The sequence below is a fragment of the Colossoma macropomum genome, unplaced genomic scaffold, assembly GCF_904425465.1.
Source record: "Colossoma macropomum unplaced genomic scaffold, Colossoma_macropomum, whole genome shotgun sequence".
Classification (NCBI taxonomy): domain Eukaryota; kingdom Metazoa; phylum Chordata; class Actinopteri; order Characiformes; family Serrasalmidae; genus Colossoma; species Colossoma macropomum.
In genome coordinates this window covers 2,234,340-2,254,361 of record NW_023495456.1, presented here as the reverse complement: position 1 = coordinate 2,254,361, position 20,022 = coordinate 2,234,340, and the positions used below count along the sequence as shown (strand labels likewise).

Genomic DNA, 20,022 nt, shown 5'->3' with positions numbered 1-20,022 from the left:
CGTGATCGGTGTCTGTGAGGAAGAGAATCATGGAGGACTCATGTTTCGGGGACAAAGCGAAACGCTTCACATCGACACGGACCGACACGACCGTACAAAACACACTGCAGACGAAGAGGCTGAACAGATAAACAGCTGCTAATTAGCTGCTGCATAACGAGCAGATTTGCATATTCCATGCCACAGCAATCAGATTTCAGTCCGACTAACGGGAGACGCATTAGACCATCAAGAGTAAATGCATGAGGCTAAAATCTTATCAGGGCACAATCCAGACACTGGACACAGGAAGTGACCAGGTGCAGAGTCTTAATGAGGAAATGTTGAGGTCAGAATCTGGGTTTACTCTACGCTGATTGACGGCGGTGGTGTGCGTGTTGGGCTTGATGGGACCTTTACAAATTATTTTATTTCTGATATTATTTTAACCACATTTCTTCGTGTAAGGATTCAGTTTGTTGTTGCTAAAACAAAAGGAACTTAAATTAAATGGTCAATTTGCTCTGTTGGAGTAAAATTAATCATTAAGATTAATCAATTAATTGACAGATTAATCAACAGTGAAAGAGTCCATAGAGGCCGCCCAATAATAAACCAAAACAAAACGGAAATGAACAATTAATCTTTTTCCTGCATACAGCCATTAATAAAATCATTATTAAAATATTCTAATCTTTAAGAGGAGCCGGTTTCTTTTTTAGACGGTCTTATTTTCTCCTCCACTTTCATCAACGCTCTAAAAGTCCTCCATCCTTTTCCTTCTCCTTTAATTAAGCTGGTCAGACTCTCTCCGGTGCTGTTCAGCACACGGTAAATCAATAAAAGAGCTTCCTCTTAAATAAATAAACAAACAAATAAATAAGTAAAGAAGCAACTGCAATTAGCACATGGCTAATCTGCATAGAGGAGAGTGAGCAGTCTGGGCGGCGAGGCTGAGCTGGACGGGCCGAGTCACTAAAACGAGGAGAGAAAGTTCTTTAATGAAGAGAAGAGAAATAAAAACACCATTAAAAAGCCTTTAAACCCCTCCGTCTGTAATAATCGCTGATTTCCTGCGTGAGGGCAGATTTTCCATCTCCTTCGCTCTGAACTGAAGTGTGAAGTTTCCGCTACTCAACGCTGTGGAAAGAGGTTTTTTCCAGATTAACTGTCACCCTTTAAAAACCTTCTCAACGCCTTTCAGGCTGTTTTCACACCCAGTTAGTTGTTAAAGTCCAACGCAGAGTTTGGGCTTTCGTATCTTGCTCTTTTGGGTCAGCTGGTTTCGCCCTGCAGCGGCTGAACTGACATAAATTACACACGCAAGAGAGTTATAAGAGAGAATAATCTGATAACTGCAGAAAATCAGATCGTGTCAGTAACAGGTTCAGTGTGTTTACACTTAATCTGATAACTACAGATAATCAGATTGTGTCAGTAACTGGTTAAGCATGTTTACACTTAATCTGATAACTGCAGATAATCAGACTGTGTCAGTAACAGGTTCACTGTGTTTACACTTACTAATCTGATAACTGCAGATAATCAGATTGTGTCAGTAACAGGTTCAGTGTGTTTACACTTAATAATCCGATAACTACAGATAATCAGATTGTGTCAGTAACTGGTTAAGTGTGTTTACACTTAATCTGATAACTGCAGATAATCAGACTGTGTCAGTAACAGGTTAAGTGTGTTTACACTTAATCTGATAACTGCAGATAATCAGACTGTGTCAGTAACAGGTTCACTGTGTTTACACTTACTAATCTGATAACTACAGATAATCAGATTGTGTCAGTAACTGGTTAAGTGTGTTTACACTTAATCTGATAACTGCAGATAATCAGACTGTGTCAGTAACAGGTTCACTGTGTTTACACTTACTAATCTGATAACTACAGATAATCAGATTGTGTCAGTAACTGGTTAAGTGTGTTTACACTTAATCTGATAACTGCAGATAATCAGACTGTGTCAGTAACAGGTTCACTGTGTTTACACTTACTAATCTGATAACTACAGATAATCAGACTGTGTCAGTAACTGGTTCAGTGTGTTTACACTTAATAATCTGATAACTACAGATAATCAGATTGTGTCAGTAACTGGTTAAGCATGTTTACACTTAATCTGATAACTGCAGATAATCAGATTGTGTCAGTAACTGGTTCAGTGTGTTTACACTTAATCTGATAACAGAAATCAGATTATGATGAGCCTATAAAGTAAACACACTGAATAATTGCAGTTAAAGATTTAAGGACCATTTCTTATTGATTATATTGGTGTATTAATGTAGAAGCTAAACGTGGTCAGATTGGCTGATCAGCTGTTTTGCTTCCTAGCTATATTGTCTGTAGCTAAGACTGGTAGTCAGACTGGTGCACTGCACTGCTGGGTGCACACAATCGCACAAACGTCACACAAAGAACTGTGTAATCGAGCCAAACTCAACGTTTTTCTGAGGAGTGAAAATATCAGCAAAAGAAATTTATGGAATTTTTTTGCAACTTTAATTATAGACATTATCAACGACACTGACTTAAGTTCTAAGCAGGAAAATTTAACCCAATGGCCCAATCAGAAGCAGCCAAACACTGATCTGCTGTGACATCACAACCAGGACTAACGGGCAGTCTGGCACAGTCCATCAAGTTCAAAAAAGCAGATATGCTGGTCTAGTTAAAAAAGGCAGGTCTGAACATTCATTTAGAGAAAATAGTCACAATTTAAAATCAGTCACAGTCTATATATATATATATACACACACACACACACACACACACACACACACACACACACACATATATATATATTTCCCCAAATCGCTCAGCCTGAGTTTGTGTGGTTCTGGAAGATGTTCTGCTGCTCAGTGAGGAGCTCTGGAGGTTTGTGCTGGTGTCTGATCGAGCGGCTCTTCAGAATCAGACAGATGGATGAGAGACAGACGATAAACAACCACTGCTAATTTAATCCTCCACGCGACCACGTAGTCCAGACCATAGATATCCATACCGAGATGCCGCGTTCTCTGTTGTTCTCTATGTGAGGCGATACATCTGCGCGTCCGCCATGTTGGAGAGGTCAAGATCCGCTTGTGAACAGATTCACTTGTATTGAGAGACGAAGAGTCTCAGGATTAAATCAGCCACAACTTCCTTATTACTCAGCCGATTTTCACCAAATCTGTTTAGTTATAATCCTCAGACACAGATTAATCCAGGCTGCTCGGATCTGCTCTCGGCAGCTTTATTACTTTAATAACTGATTTGTGATAATTAGCCGTCCAGACCAGCAGGAAAGTATTCAGTCTGAACCTGACGATAAAAACCGAGTTCAGAGCTCCGGTAGAAACAATCAGACACATCAGCAAATCCATCAATGAGTGAATCACTTCTAATCTTAATACACAGAAAAATAAATAACCCCCCAAAACACAGCAAGAAGGACGAATAAGCTGAAGTTGGCTTCCTATTCGCCAGCTTCTTCTTCGAGTTTTCCCGTTCCACCTTAAATGGTGCAGCAGTCACTTTCTGGAGCCTGAAGCTGCACCATTTAAGGTGGAACAGAAAAATTCGAACTAGAAGCTGGCGAACAGGAAGCCAACTTTGAGTGCTAACGTTATTATAAATAAATAAATGCTACATAAAGTTAAGATCCTGAATAGACTATTAAATGAAATGAGCTTAATATAAAACCAGAGGAAAAACAATCACATCAACAGGTTCTCTGTGCCTCATTAACCACACGGCCATATCTACACAAACACCACACAGACAATACACATCACACAGACATGAGTGTGGATCACTGCGTTCCCTCCGTTATATAATCCTATCCCTCTTTCTGAGAGTGATATTCCTGAAATAGTGTAATTTTGGTCAGTATCTTTATTAAACTGCCGCTCTGTAATGGTACTGAATGCAGTCCAGCAGCGATGTGCACTGTTGCCTGGCTGGACCCAACACAGCATCTAGGTATGTATATCTATGGTCCAGACTCACCGCACAGGACTACTGATCTGTACAAATGAACATCACACCAGAATATGCCTTCAAACATCTACCACACCAGCTCACACTACTACTGCCCTCACAGTCCACGCCTGCCCAGCAGGACGGCCTTTAAAATGTTCCTTAAAATGTTCTCCGGATCATCTTACAAGGAAAAACTGAATCCAGAGAAACACAGCGGTTATTTTAAGCACTAAGGATGCAGAACAACATCAGAATCACACTGGTATCTGCAGATTACTGACTCGACCCACATTTCAGATGATATTCCTCCAGAGGAGCATCTGAGCTTTATTCATCATACTGCATCTGTAACTCTGCAGAAATAAAACGTAAATAATTTATCTGTGATGATGCAGCCAATTTATACACTATATAAACGTTCATGAACCAGATTGAGCACATCTCGTATCTCAGGAGGAGGACTCAACTTTTAATGGAAGTAAACGAAGAAATATTTTTTGTTCGAATCATTTAGAAATTTATATTTGGGCCATTCATCATCAAATTCTGACAACACCACACTCACACACCCCATTATGACCACCTACTTGTTTCACATCAGTGACACTGACGTGGTGCTGGTGTGTTAGTGTGTGTTGCGCTGGTGCGAGTGGATCAGACACAGCAGTGCTGCTGGAGTTTTTAAACACCTCAGTGTCGCTGCTGGACTGAGAATAGTCCACCAACCAAAAATATCCAGCCAACAGCGTCCTGTGGGCAGTGTCCTGTGACCACTGATGAAGGACTAGAGGATGACCGACACAAACTGTGCAGCAGCAGATGAGCTATCATCTCTGACTTTACATCTACAAGGTGGACTGACGAGGTAGGAGTGTCTAATAGAGTGGACGGTCACTCTGAGTACAGTATCAGTTTGGTGTACAAAAGTTCCTCAGGTTCCACATCGTTCAAACCCGTCACCCACATCCATCCATCACTATTCAGCATATCAGCCTCTCAGCAGCAGACTGCCTCCCTCACACGTTTCATGAGATTTGACCAGTTTCTTCAAAATTCCCCATAATTCAGTGTGTGAGGTGTAATCAGAGAGATTCAGAGTGGTTTGGTGTGAAATGGTTCAGATGTCTTTACAGTGGTGGTGATAGGAACCAGGCGTCGCCATGACTACAACACAGATATAGACATTTTATTTACTATCCAGAACCACCAGTGAACCTACACGAGTCTTCTGAGTTTATATGGAATGTTGATGATGAAAATAGTGGAAAATCTGAAATAATCAGTTTTCTTTGGGGACTATTTTGCCTCACAGCGCCCTGCATGTATCCCTCCACCATGAATGGAGTTTAAGTTCTCTAAACTATCATAAAACAGTGTCTCAGTCATCAGGCAGTGAATTCATAACCATTTCATGTAGGAACTTTCTGTGAGGGAGCTTTTAGAGGTGGACGTCTGGTTCCTATCACCACCACTGTGAACAGCTCTGACTCTTGAACAGAGCATTTCACACTAAACCACTCTGAATGACTTTACATTGTTTATTTATGCAGAAAATTTTGAAAAAAAAAAAAAAAAGATTTACTGGTTTATTTTTAGGCTCTCCATAATTGTCTAAATGTGTCTTCTTTATGATCAGCTCTCCAAGAACACCTGCTCAGAAAAGAGCACCGTGATGGAAATCATCACAATAACCGTAACATATCGTTGTATCGTCCACCTCCAGTGCCCGTGCTGATGAACTCCCTGTGACTGTAAGGAGAGTAAACTCGCTCAGCCGGGTGATCAGCGCCCCAGTCGACCCTCAGCTGGAAACGTCGGTCAGCGATATAGAGGGATTAGGAGGTCCGGACTGAGTGTGGAACAGAGAGGAGTTACTGCCACCTGCAGCGCCAGCTCACTCACCAACACCAACACCACCTCCACTCATTCATAAAGATCCTGAATCTTAATAAAGATCTCAAAGATCCTGGTAACATCCTAGCAACCACCTGGGATACCATAGAAATCACCTAACACCACCCCATCAACCACCTGGGATACCATAGAAATCACCTAGCAACAACCTACCAAGCACTTGGGATACCATAGCAACCATATAGCAACACTATCAACCACATAGGATACTGCAGCAATCGCCCGACAACCACAGCAATACCATAGCAACCACATAGCTACACCCCATCATTCACCTGGGATACCTAGCAACACCTCATCATCCACCAAATTACTAGAAATTATAAGCTGTGCAAATCACTCAACATTTTAATAATAAAATGTACTTTTATAATAATAATAATAATAATAATAATAAGAAGAAGAAGAAGAAAAAGAAGAGTCATTCTTCTTCTTATTATTATTATTATTATTATTATTATTACTACTGTTATTATTATACATGTATTCTAATAACTCATAACTTATAATTTACATCTTGTTTTATGTCATCTACTAGAACTTTGTTTACGTTACTGCACGTTTTTACACACACACTAAAAAATTTATGCAGATGGATTTGATTACAGCGACACACACACACACACACACTCCACACACACACACTCCACACACACACTCACACACACTCCTCACACACACACACTCCTCACACACACACACACTCCACACCTCACCTGTAGAGCGCGCAGCTTCTCTGCCGTGTTTGTCTACAGCACTGATAACAGAACCTGACGGCTAATTTGCTTGAAGTGCTGCTTAAAGGTGAACCATAACGGACGCTCCTGCTCTGTGTGAACTCCTGTTTGCACGGATAAATTTAGACTCCGCTCATGCAAATCTCTCAGGTGAGAGAGTCGGGGAGAACGAGAGCACGAGCGGCCGAACGCCTCCGATTTGCATTGGACATCAAGAGAATGTCAGGCTGAGTCTCTCAGGGACGAAGGACTCGCAGCGGCTCCCAGACCCACAGCGCCGGCCTGCAGGAGATGCACTGATACCACTGCTTTCAGACCGAGCGCGAGTCCGATTCCACTCTGAGAGACTCACTCAGAACGAAGCAGCTGCCGGTGTAAATGAGTGTAAATGTATCTTAACAGTTAATTAAAGTGTGATATTAGATGAAGGTCGTTATCGAGCTCTGCTGCATCAGTGATCTCTGATCGAGCAGCGCTGCAGTGGAGGTTTTGTTCCCCATCAGAAAAGCTCTTCTGTACAGCTGTGAGTAAAGTAGGTTTCATAGTTTTGATCCTCGTCTGTCTCTTTCAGCAGCAGCACAGCGACAGCAGGAACCACATCCGAGGCTGACGGATCCGAGGAGCTCACGCTTCCAGTTTTCCGTCTTGTTGGAGTCGTTTGATTGGCTGGTTGAGCTGTAGCTGAATGTCCTCTAAAGCCAGACAGACACTGTGTGATGTTAGAGATCTTGTTCTTTGGTGACTCTCACTGTCCGTTTGAATAGACCATCGTGTTCAGACAAAGCTATGATTTATACACTCACACTGTACGAAACGCTCCGTCTGACTGACCTGCTACGGGAAACACAGCCTCTACAGACACTCTGTCTACGTTATCAATAAAGCTGATTCACTCAGAATAACCGAGTACTGAGCAAACACACTGAGACACTGAGCAGAGCTGCTAATACTGAGCACTGAAATAAACAAGCTAGGACAGACTGTTTATTAAAAATAAATAAATAAATTTAAAAAGACATATGTATGGTATGGGTATTGGTGCTTGGTGTCAATACCCATACCCAATCCGTAAGTATACCCACTGATACCCATACCTGATCGGTAAGTATTGGCTAACACAGAGCACAGATACCAATACCTGATCCATAAGTATTGACCAATACTTATTACAGATATTGATACAGATACGTGATGTACAAGTACTGCCTAATACTTAGCATAGATACAGATACCCAATCCATAAGTATCAGCTGATACTTAGTACAAATACTGATACCCGATCCATAAGTATTGGCCGATACCAAGCATAGATACAGATACCCAATCCATAAGTATCAGCTGATACTTAGTACAAATACTGATACCCAATCCATAAGTATTGGCTGATACCAAGCATGGACACCGATACCTGATCCATAAGTGTCAGCTGATACTTAGTACAAATACTGATACCTGATCCGTAAGTATCAGCTGATACTTAGTGCAGATACCAATAGCCAATACTGATTCCCAAACCATGTGTATCGGCCTACACCGAGCACAGATACTGATACTAACTCTAGCTGACCAAACTAGATTATAAGCTCTGATTCAGTCTGACTGAATGGAGTTTGGCTGTACTGAGTGTTTGAACACTGTTTCAGTACAGCTCTCACTCAGATATAAGGCTCTGATCCAGCTGTGGCCCTTTAACACCAAACACCATCGTAACCACAGACACAGCTGATCACTTTAAAAAGGATCTGTAATAATAACAACGTGCTGAGTCTCATTTCCACCCCTCTCTACTTCCTCAGTCACAGACGCTGCAGCTCCAAGTTTAAAGTCCTCAGCAGTTCTTATTCCGCTCTCCGCAGCTCCCGTTTAACAGGTTAATGCCCTTTTCTCCGAAAACACACGTCACGCAAGTTAAACCTAAAGATGCAGAGCCCAAGAAACGTTTAGGGGAGGAAGTGACTAATGCTAACCAGCTACATTTAAAAAGTAAATGTCAGAAGAAAATATATCAGCCTCACATTTAAAAAACATCCCAGTGGAACAGTTTAAATCTGACATTTCTCCAATCACACGGTGTGGGGGGGGCAGCCCACCACACCACCACAGGGGGACTCTTATTCTGTAAAAGTACACAACATAGCTAAAGGACATCAAACTGCACTGCTCTCAACGACTGGACTGAAGACGGCTTTGGATTCACCAGCTTCTCATTCGAACATTCGCCAGTGAAATTTCCCGTTCCACCTTAAACGGTGCTGCGGTTACATTCTGCTGCTCGATTTAAGGTGGAACGGAAAACGACACAGATGCAGCTGTGATGTCATCCACTTTATAAGTGCTCCCGAAACACACATATATGATTTCAGTATCGGCCCAATAAGGTTCCAATTATCGGTAACTGGTATCGGAATCAGCCACAAAGTTTTCATCACTGCTATCAACAGTTTCAGTCACAATAAAGCAGCTTATATTATTGTTTATGATCTGGGATCAGTTCAGTGAAGGAGATCACTGAAACTCCATCAGCACACACACACACACACACACACACACACACCCACACACACACACACACACACACACACAAACACACCCACACAACACACACACACACACAACACACACACACACACACACACACACACACCCACACACACAAACACACACACACACACACACACACACACACACACACACACACACAAACACCTACACACACACACACACACACACACACACACACACACACCCACACACACAAACACCTACACACACACACACACACACACACACACACACACACACCCACACACACAAACACACACCCACACAAACACACACCCACACAAACACACACCCACACACAAACACCTACACACACACACACACACACACACCCACACCCACACACCCACACAAACACACACCCACACACACACACACACACACACACACACACAAACACACACACACACACCTGTCACTGCCAGGCAGCAAAGGATCATTCACAAAAACACCCCATCAACGCCCAGACAGTCAGAGTGAGACAGCATGCTGAGATCATTACTCAGCAGAGCAGAGAGCACCGTCCCATCAGCACTAACAGCCCCCCCCCCACCCCCGAACACCCCCACCCACCCCCACTAATCAGCCTACAGCACTGACACTCATTTACACTGAGGACAGGAATCACTACAACACAACACTGCACACTATACTGCTACACTATTACAGTACGCTTTACACTACACTATACTTTACAGTACACTTTACTACACATTACAGTACACTTTACACTACATTACACTTTACAGTACACTTTACTACACATTACAGTATACTTTACACTACATCATACTTTACAGTATACTTTACACTGCACTTTACTACACTATTACAGTATACTACATTACTTTACTACACCACATTATACTTTACAGTACACTTTACTACACAATACAGTATACTTTACACTGCACTACACTTACGCTACATTTTACTACACATTACAGTATACTACACTTTACTACACTACATTATACTTTACAGTACAGTTTACTACACTATTACAGTACTCTTTACACTACAATCCCTGAACAGGAAACCGGTCCTTTATCTTTTCCTCCTTAGTACTAATAAAGATAATTAGCATTAATATATTTAAAGAGTTAGCACTAATGTGCTAATAAACTAGCACTAAGTTAAACTAACATTAATTTATTGGAGTTAGCAGAATAAAGTTAATCACTTGGCATCAATCCGGTAATGAGCTAGCACTAATAAAGTTAATTAAGCACTACTATAGTTAAAGAATCAGCACTAATAAATTAGCATTAATATATTTAATGAGGCAGCACTAATACAGTTACAGCTAGCACTGAAATAAATGAGTTAGCACTTAAAATAATTTAACAGTAATGTAGTTAATGAGTCGGCACTGATAAAGAAAAAAGACAGCATTAATATAGTTAGAGCTAGCACTAATAAAGTTAATAATTTAGCATTAATAGTTAGCACCAATATTGTTAATAAGCTAGGATTAATAAAGCTAATGAGTCAGAAATAATATAAATAATAGGTTAGCACTAATAAGGTTAATAATTTAGCATTAATAAAGCTAATAATCCCCATTCTTTTATAAGGTTAATAAGTTAAAAAGCAAGCTTATGGTCATTTTTAATGTATTTTCGAATCTGAATCTCAGTGCAGTAACTGTTCTAGATACAGTGAAGAACACAACATAATTAAAAACTAAAAAGTGGACGATCAGCAGAAAATTAATTGGCCAGATTAATCCGTTTCACACAGTTGGTGGATATTTCACTAATATTTGATGATGTATTTATTGAACTGCACTGAAATATCAGCCTTTTAATCACTTTACTGCTCTTCTAACTCTGCACTAATAAATGTTAGACTTCTCTGTAGGTTTAGTCCGAATTTATACATTTTACAGATGTTTTACGTATCAGAATCAGCAATACAGACATGATCAATATCAGATATCGTGATCGGCCCACAGGCTCCATATCAGTGCTCCATCTCCATTCAGACAAACTGCCCGGCAACAGAGGCGCTGCAGTTTAGAGGAACTGCATCACAGATACAACCAGTATTTATCAAATATATCACCAAAACTGAACAGCAGCCCTGCGGCACATCGATACAGACGATATTTACACACAGACACAGATCATACGGCCCGGTTTGGATCATATTTCAGGTTATAAATACATTCATCCAGTCCTAACGGAGAGTTCTGCTCCATGTAATCCTCATACGGGTCACACTGAACCGTTATTTACACCAGAGAGACGAGAAACAGCCAGCAGAGGAGCAGAACCAGAACCACTGACACAGCAGGTAAAACTGAGGAACTTCACACAAACCGTCCAACACACAGGCTTAAAGGGGAACTCCACCAATTCAGAACAGTCTGCATAATTCTCTCTATAAGATGTAAACAAAGCTATTCACAGTGGTTTGGTGTGAAACGCTCCAGAACTGTTCACAGTGGTGGTGATAGGAACCAGACGTCCACCTCTAAAAGCTCCCTCACAGAAAGTTCCTACATGAAATGGTTATGAATTCACTGCCTGATGACTGAGACACTGTTTTATGATCGTTTTGAGAACTTAAACTCCATTCATGGTGGAGGGATACATGCAGGGCGCTGTGAGGCAAAATAGTCCCCAAAGAAAACTTATTATTTCAGATTTTCCACTATTTTCCATCATCAACATTCCATACAAACCCAGAAGACTCGTGTAGGTTCACTGGTGGTTCTGGATAGTAAATAAAATGTCTATATCTGTGTTGTAGTCATGGCGACCCCTGGTTCCTATCACCACCACTGTAAAGACATCTGAACCATTTCACACCAAACCACTCTGAATCTCTGTCAGTATTCTGACCAGCTAGCTCACTACAGCACAGCAGCGGCTAACGCTAACGCTAACTCCAAGACGAGGCCAATTCGGCAGTGAATCAGCAAAATAACCGCTGTGGATTTATCAAAGTGATCAATATCTGACCACACAGGAGAGTCCAGAGCTTTAGTATTGATTAATATTGAATGATGATTAACCTTCCTTCAGCTTCTTGTTCGAATTTCCCATTCCACCTTAAGTGGCGCCATTTAAGGTGGAACGGGAAAATTAGAACATGAGGCCGGTGGACGTGAGGCCACGCGTTAAAACTACTCAGTAGGACAGTCTGACTGTCTGTATCAGAAAATGTTCAATTAAAAGACTAATTAGCATATTCAGCAGCTTACAGTCTGTACTGAATTAATATTCAGGAGGTAGCTTAGCATAAATCTCTAACTGCTAGGCAGCCTAAGACGACCACAGTGTTTTCACATAATTTAACTTTGAATATTTTCATATTTTTTGAATAGGACAGGATTGTGTGGGTCCTACACCGTATGTCGTACGCCGTACATCACAAAACGGATAGTCCTAGTCCTGTAATCTGATTGGCTGAGCTGCATTTGAAACTGTTGTAAAACACATGATATATGTTCACCGACCGCCTCACACCAGCGGAACTCTGTATCACTGCGCCTCGAAAAATCCTTCTGCTGTTAATGGATTAATCTTTGACTCTAATGCTGCTCACACGGAGCACCGAGTACTGATGAAGTAAGAACCCGGTTCTAGAGAAGGAACAATCAATCAGCTACGTATCGGCATCGGCTAATTTTCAGCCCAAATACGCATTCGACAGACATTCCTCAAACTTACACGCTTAAACAAGACGGATCTTCAAGGGTTCTTTAGTAAAGAAAATGGTTCTGTGTAGAACGATGAACACAAAGAACGCTTTGAGTAAATAAAGCGTTCTTGGCATCGTGAAAAGGTTCTTCAGCTTGATGGAGAACGTGTTGTGTGTGCACCAAACTATAGAGAGTAGTATCAATAAGAGTATCAATAATCGATGAGTACTGGTATTGATCAGCAGTATTGGCATCAATAAAATCCTATCAATACCCGTTCCTATTGATATGCAAATATAGACCCCCAAACTCGTAATACGCTGTGAGGTATTGTGGGTAAAGCAGTGGTGTTACACCCGATTCAGTTCCCCTGTATAAACCGAACCATCGGCGCCGCAGTCACTGAACAGGAATCAGCGGCGAGCAGCTCTGGAAACTACGGAAAGCGGGAGAAAAGTCTGAGAGGCTGTGCGGACGAACGGTTGAGACGGTTGGTAACGGCGGCCGTTTAACGTTAACCTTTCCTGAACCGTTCTGCTTTCCGGAGTTCCAGTGCTGCCACTGATTTCTGTTCAGTCAGTCGCGCCCGAGGGTCTGAGTTGTGAAGGGAAACATGAATCGGATGCAACATCGGCAGCTTTATGGAGATTCGCAAGAAACACTTAATAAAATCTTTGGACTGAGATCAGACTAACTGGGTTATTTACAGCTGGTACAGACATCAGACCGCAGCCCTGTGAGGAGGTGCCGGGGGCGTTGAGCTCAGTGCGTGAGGGCGGTTCTCTCCTCACTCTGAGCTCCTGTGCCTTCATATTTATGAGTGCAGCGCAAGTAGGGCGTCATCAGGGGGCGGTAACGTTGTTTGACTGATTTGCATACCGTGACGTGTTGGTACGAAGACACGTCATATTTTACGTTGGCCGCCACTTCATAAAAGCAGTAGCCACTCGAGGCAGTGTTACTGCGATTTTATCACCGGGAAGGGGTGTTCTTAGTTAAACTCCCATTCGCCAGGATAAAATCGCAGTAACGCGCGGCCTCGAGTGGCTTACTGCTCAAGTACATGACATTTCAGAAAATAATGTAAGTTATTAATAATAATAATAAACATAAACGTGTTCCGCCATAAAAGTATTCCGCCAAAGAATCTAGGTCCTTTACAGTGTGGTGTCACTGCCGAGCAACCAGGTACCGCTGAATGAGGAGAACGTTTAGTCGCCCATCCCTGTTCACTGCGGTCATTTCATGATTTTTATAACTTTTTGTCATAAAACAATGATCATATGATGTCACAGCACTGTTTAACGCAGAAACTTTGGCTTTATAAGTACTTTTTGGTACCAAATCACCACCGTGAGTCTTATTTAGCACCAATCCAGTGGCGCCCTCTTCTCACACTGGGGCTGAATCTCAAACGGCTCCCTGCTCCCTACATAGTGCACTACATAGGAGTTTATACTGGATGCTGCGGCCCAACAGAGCAAAATACAGCTAAGAAACAGTCATTTGGGACTCAGACACACCACACTCGATACATGATGCACTGTTTGGCTGTAGAGGCTAAAATCTCTATACTTTCATAGCTAGAACACTATTTAGGAAGTACGGAGCCGTTTGGGATTCAGTCGGGATTTGACACGACTTCTGACTGAAATACAGACATTTGAAGTGTGTAAAACATTCAAGTGACATTTTTTAGACTTTTATATTGTAATTTCACAGTTAATCACACTGTAAATGCTTTAATTCAAGCCTGTGATATTAATGATGGAGCTGTTTAGACTGTTTATCTTTTAGCCTGTTAGCTAGCTGACCAGCCTGGTTCTAGTTAAGAACATAAGCTGTCAGCCCCTCAGTTTAAACAGAACCGGGTTCTTACTTCATCAGTACACTCGGTGCTCCATGTGAGCAGCATTAGAGTCAAAGATTATTCATTAACAGCAGAAGGGTTTTTATTATGTGTTGTGGCACAGCGATACAGAGCTCAGGTGTCGTGATGCGGCCATAGGTGCGAGTATATCGTGGATTTTACAGCTTCAAACGTGACTCAGCCAATCAGATTTATCCATTTTATAAACTGCAGTAATCTTAATAATAATAATAATAATAATAGGAATAATACTACAAGGTATGCATGTCTGTCATGCAAAGTGACCACAAAAAAGGCTAAACAGATGTAGATGCTACACACATATACATGTACATTAAACACAAACACAACAATTCTTTAAACGCTCATAACGAGCTCTGACCATGAGTGACACTCAGAAATTAGCCTAAGAAAACAGCTGTCTGTGCTGAGGCTCTGAACGGGCTGCAGGGCCATAAGAGAGACTCTTATTATATAATTATTCACAATTTACAGCCCAAACAGTCTCGACAAACTCCAGCCAGCAGAACCGCAGTAAATAAAAAACAGCAGCGTTTTTACTAAAAACACTATGTAGGTGCAAAACAGACGAAAACAAGCAGCTCCTGAATTCTGAAGTCCTAAACGAGCCGTTTAAACCCAGCACGTGGTCAGTAAACACGCCACGAGGAGCAGCAGCAGCAAACCTGAACACCTCCGGCTCAGAGCGTCGGTGTCGGCATGGCAACGAGTGATGAGAGTGAAACCGAAGTGCGCGGTAGTGACACTTGGCTGACAGCAGGCCGGCGCGTAAACGTGTAAACAGTCTGAGCCGGTCAGAACCAGAGCCACCGTCATTAAGAAGGACTGTTCTCACATCAGCGTGGGGGGGGGAACGAGCAGCCGCACTTACTGCCCTCTACTGACACTGGATCAGCACCAACAGCCGCGCTGCACCCAACAACACGAGGACTGCATGAAAATAAAGACGCTCACAGACTGACAGGCGAAATTATACTAATAGAGAAACAGCACAAACCTGCACGCATATTAATGAGGCCATGACTGGACAGTGTAAACAAGCTGCAAGATAAACTGCAGCACTACGGTGTCCATCATATACACCCATATTACACACATTATATATATAATAATATAATTATAATATTATATATATTTCTATGGTTCTATGTAGAAGCTTTCTGAAAATGGTTCTATGTAGCACCAGGATAGGTTCCTCTATTGCTACAGCCTTGACATCGTAACCATAGCAGAACCCTTTTTTAATCATGCAGAGGGTTCTTTGAGTGTTCATGTTCCATACAGATCCATTTTCTTTACTAAAGACCCCTTAAAGAACCACAATTTTTATGGGTGTGTACACATATACACACACAATATATATATATATATAAAGAATATTGCTGATGACAGAAAAGCTGTGAGTAGATCTATATGTTTATCTATATGTGTGTATAAATATCTATAAAAATGTCACCAACCAAAAATAAATGAATGAATAATTTTTAAAAAGTTTTCCGACCACATAAACGAACGTCTCGGAATTTTTTTAAAGTGTGCATTCCCTGGAAAAAAAAGTGTGACGTGTTTTAAACTGCAGTCCACTCGGTCAAAAATGCAGTATTTACATATCTATGATGCAAAACATAAACAGAATATGACTAATGATGAAGAATTAGTAGACGTAGACATTATGTATCTATACCTAAACATATATTTAAAAAAAAACACATTTCCCAAGTAATCATTTTAAACAAATGTAATATATTTAAAACTATTCTGACTCTTTAATAGATATTTTGATCCTTTTTTCTTCTCAAATGTCCATCTTGTGCTTAAAAAATGACCAACATGACTAAACTGCAGTAATCTTCGTCAAAGAAATACAATATCTGCTTGTCTGTAATGCAAAGTTTCCACACAAAGAATAAGGTTATGAATGAGTGAGATGTAGATGCTACAAATACACATGTACATTAAAAAAGCCAAACTAAATTTTAAAATAAAAATAATAATAATAATAAAATAATAATAATAACAACAACAACAATTGAATAAATCACAAAAGTATTCTGACTACTAGAACAGGCGTCCTGTTTTTTTTAAATGTGTGTCTCATGCAAAATAATAAGTAAAACAGCTTAAACTGCAGAAATCTTTGTGAAAAATACAGTATTTGCATGTCTGATGTAAAAAGAATAAGAGGATGAGTGAGTAGACATACATTCTACATATTACACATTTTATACACTAAAATAGTCTCCTAGCCAATTTAAAAAAGGGAACAAAATAAATTTATTAAATAGATCAATGTTTAAAGGTATCCTGCCTACTTAATTGGGAGTCATATTTAAGGCAAAAAAAAGTGTGACATGATTAAACCGCACTAATTTGTCAACAATACAACACTTATAATGTCTGTGAACAGAGCTAATGACCGAGTGAGTGGATGTAGATGTTTTTAAATAAAAATTTAATAAATAAATGTTACAAAGTATTCTGATGACTTAAAAGGTTGGGTTATAATTTCTTTAAATGTGCGTCTTGTGCAAAAAAATATTTAACGTGGCTTAAACTGCAGTCGACAGTTAAATATGTGCACATTTATGATGAAAAAGAATGCAGCAAATGAAAGCGTGAGTAGATGTAAATGATCTGCACTCTACATACACTAAAAATAGTCTCCTACATCATTTTAAAAAGAGGATAAAATAAATGTAAAAAGTGAACACGTTAAAAAGTATTCCGCATACTTCAGTCAGCGTCCTGTAGTTCTTGAAAAATCAAAACAGTGAATAACGCTGCTTAAAACGCAGCATAATAATCGTCAAAAATACATATTGTGCATGTCTGTGATGCGACTAGAATAAAGCTAATGAAAGGGTGAGTGGATGTAAACGTGGATAACACATATAAACATACATAAACACAAAAAATAGTCTCGTAGCTCATTTTTAAAACATGCAATAAAACAAAACTTAATGAATAAATGTTAAATATTCTGACTTCTTATTGATATAAATATAAAAAAAAATCACATACTTAAACTGCAGTAATCTTGATCAAAAATGCTGCACACTTTTAAAAAGATGGTTCTTCAAGGGTTCTTTAGTGAAGGCAATGGTGCTGCATGCTTAAACGGTTCTCTGCATAGTGAAATGGTTCTTCAGACTGATGGAGAGCGCGTTGTATATGGTTCTATATAGCACCAACAAGGGTTCTCCTCTAGTTACAATGTCAAGCTTGTATCAGAAGAACCTTTCTGGTGCTATACAACCCATTCTCCATCAATCTGAAGAACCATTTCACCATACAGAGAACCACAGATCTAAACAGAACCACCACCATGTTTAAGTGTATACGTGTGATGAATGAGTAGAGGTCCACACTTCACACACCCTTTAAAAAAAGTCTTTTTTTTTAAATAAAATAAACTGATTTCATAGATACATTTTAAAACATTTTCCCACTACGAAAACGCTCGAGCTGCATTTTTTCCCGCGTGCATCCCGCGGAAAAAAAATCGAGAACGCGGATTAAACGTGCAGCGTAAAAGTAGTGGGCTCCGTGTTTTTGCGCCATTACATTAGATGCAATTATAAATGGCCAGGAGCCGGAGACGGGCAGCCAATCAGATCGCAGCAAGCATGTCAACCTAAGACCAACTGTCTCCTGGCTTTGACAGAAGGATTTTACCTCCATAATTCAAATCCCAAAGCAAAGCAGCCGAGCAGCCGAGCAGCCACACACCAGCTCCCCGTGTTTACAGTGTTTACACGCCTCGCATCAGACAAGAACAGCACACGCTTATCGATTTTCCCGCAAAAAGGGGGTCAAGCATCCTTCATATCGAGCAGGAAAACGTCTGAATAGGCGCGTTTTGGGCGTATATGCATGCTTTTTGGGTGCGCACAAACAAAAACAAACAGGTTCTGGAAGGGACGCAAGATATTCGCCTGGTTCTCGTTCGAATTTTCCCGTTCCACCTTAAATGGCGCGGCGGTTGCATTGTGGCGCCGCGGCGCCACAATGCAACCGCCGCGCCATTTAAGGTGGAACGGGATAATTCGAACTAGAACCAGGCGGATAGGAGCTTATGTACCTGGTTCCTCCCCGGGCTCACAGGCGGCGGATGGTGGGCCCTTTGTTGCCAGGCCGGGTGTCCATACTGAGCGGATCCGTCCCCCTTATTCCCCCCGTCCTGCGTGCTGTAGTCGCCCTGGTAGTTCTGGTAGGTCCTGGTGGAGCTCGGCGAGGTCAGCAGCTGGTTGAGAGTTGGTGTGGAAGTTGGCTGAGGGGTCCCCATGCTGCTGTACCTCTGGTTGTTATAGGATCCCACCATCTGCTGCTGCTGCTTGCCCGGCTGGGCCGCCTGAGCTTGAGCCTGAGCCTGGGCCTGGCCGCTGCCGCCCCGCGGGGAGCTGACTCCGTAGCCCGGGCCCTGGTAGGCAGTCCGGCCGGGGAACGGGCTGTAGCTGTTATAGTGGTTCGAGAAGCCGGGGTCGTGCGAGTTGGGCGGGTAGGGCTCTAGCAGTGTGCCAGGGCTTTGTTGTCCGCCATGTTGATGAAAAGGGGCCCGGCTGTAGTGCTGGCTGTAGCCGTAAGGAGGTGGAGGGAAGGCGGCTGCGGGGTGCTGGTGGGCCGCGCCGGGCTCCGAATCGTTCTGGTTGGCGTTGTTCACTCTGGGTGGGTTCCCGTTCTTCATATCAGGATCTCCTGCGTTTCCCACCTCGGCCCCGTCCTGCAGCTCCTTCTGTCCCGGGGACGCTCCTCCGTCCGCCCGCGCCTCCCTCTCCTTCCCGTCCGCCGCCGCCGGCTGGGGCTGCTGCTGCTTCTCACCGGGCGCCGCCACCGCCACCGCCGCCGCCGGCGGCTCCTCCGGAGGCTCCCGGTCCGCTTTCTTCAGCTCGGCGGCCGGGCTTGTGTTGAGAGTGGCGACCTGAGCGGCCATGATAATATCCCCTCTGTGTGTGTGAGTGTGTGTGTGTGTCTATGTCTCTCTCTCACTCTCTCTCTCTCGCTCTCTCTCTCCCTCTCTCAGTCTTTTTCAATGCGACTCGCCCTCTCGCTCGCAGTCCGGAGCTCCAAACATCCACATAAATGCAATTATTTATAACAATGTCCCCATCATCATCTTCATCTTCATCCTCCTCATCCTCCTCCTCTTCTTCTTCACTACTCCTCCTTCTCCTCCTCACCACTCACTACTACTCACTACTACTCCCGGACCAGCGTTTCCAGTTAAAGAAAAAAGGGGGAAAAAAATAATAAAATAAAAGTTACTCAAAGAATAATAAATAAAAGTCCCGCGATCCGATCTAGTTTAAT

At 42.0% G+C, this 20,022-nt stretch overlaps 1 protein-coding gene across 1 annotated transcript in view; it reads right to left on the bottom strand.

Annotated features, from left to right (window-relative positions):
* arid1ab (AT rich interactive domain 1Ab (SWI-like)) overlaps window positions 1-19,645 on the bottom strand; it is a 90,761-nt gene extending 71,116 nt beyond the window's left edge. The window contains 1 exon segment of the mRNA XM_036562605.1: window positions 18,797-19,645. Within this exon segment, the coding sequence (XP_036418498.1) occupies window positions 18,797-19,645 (849 nt within the window).
* Between the last annotated feature and the right edge of the window lie 377 nt (window positions 19,646-20,022).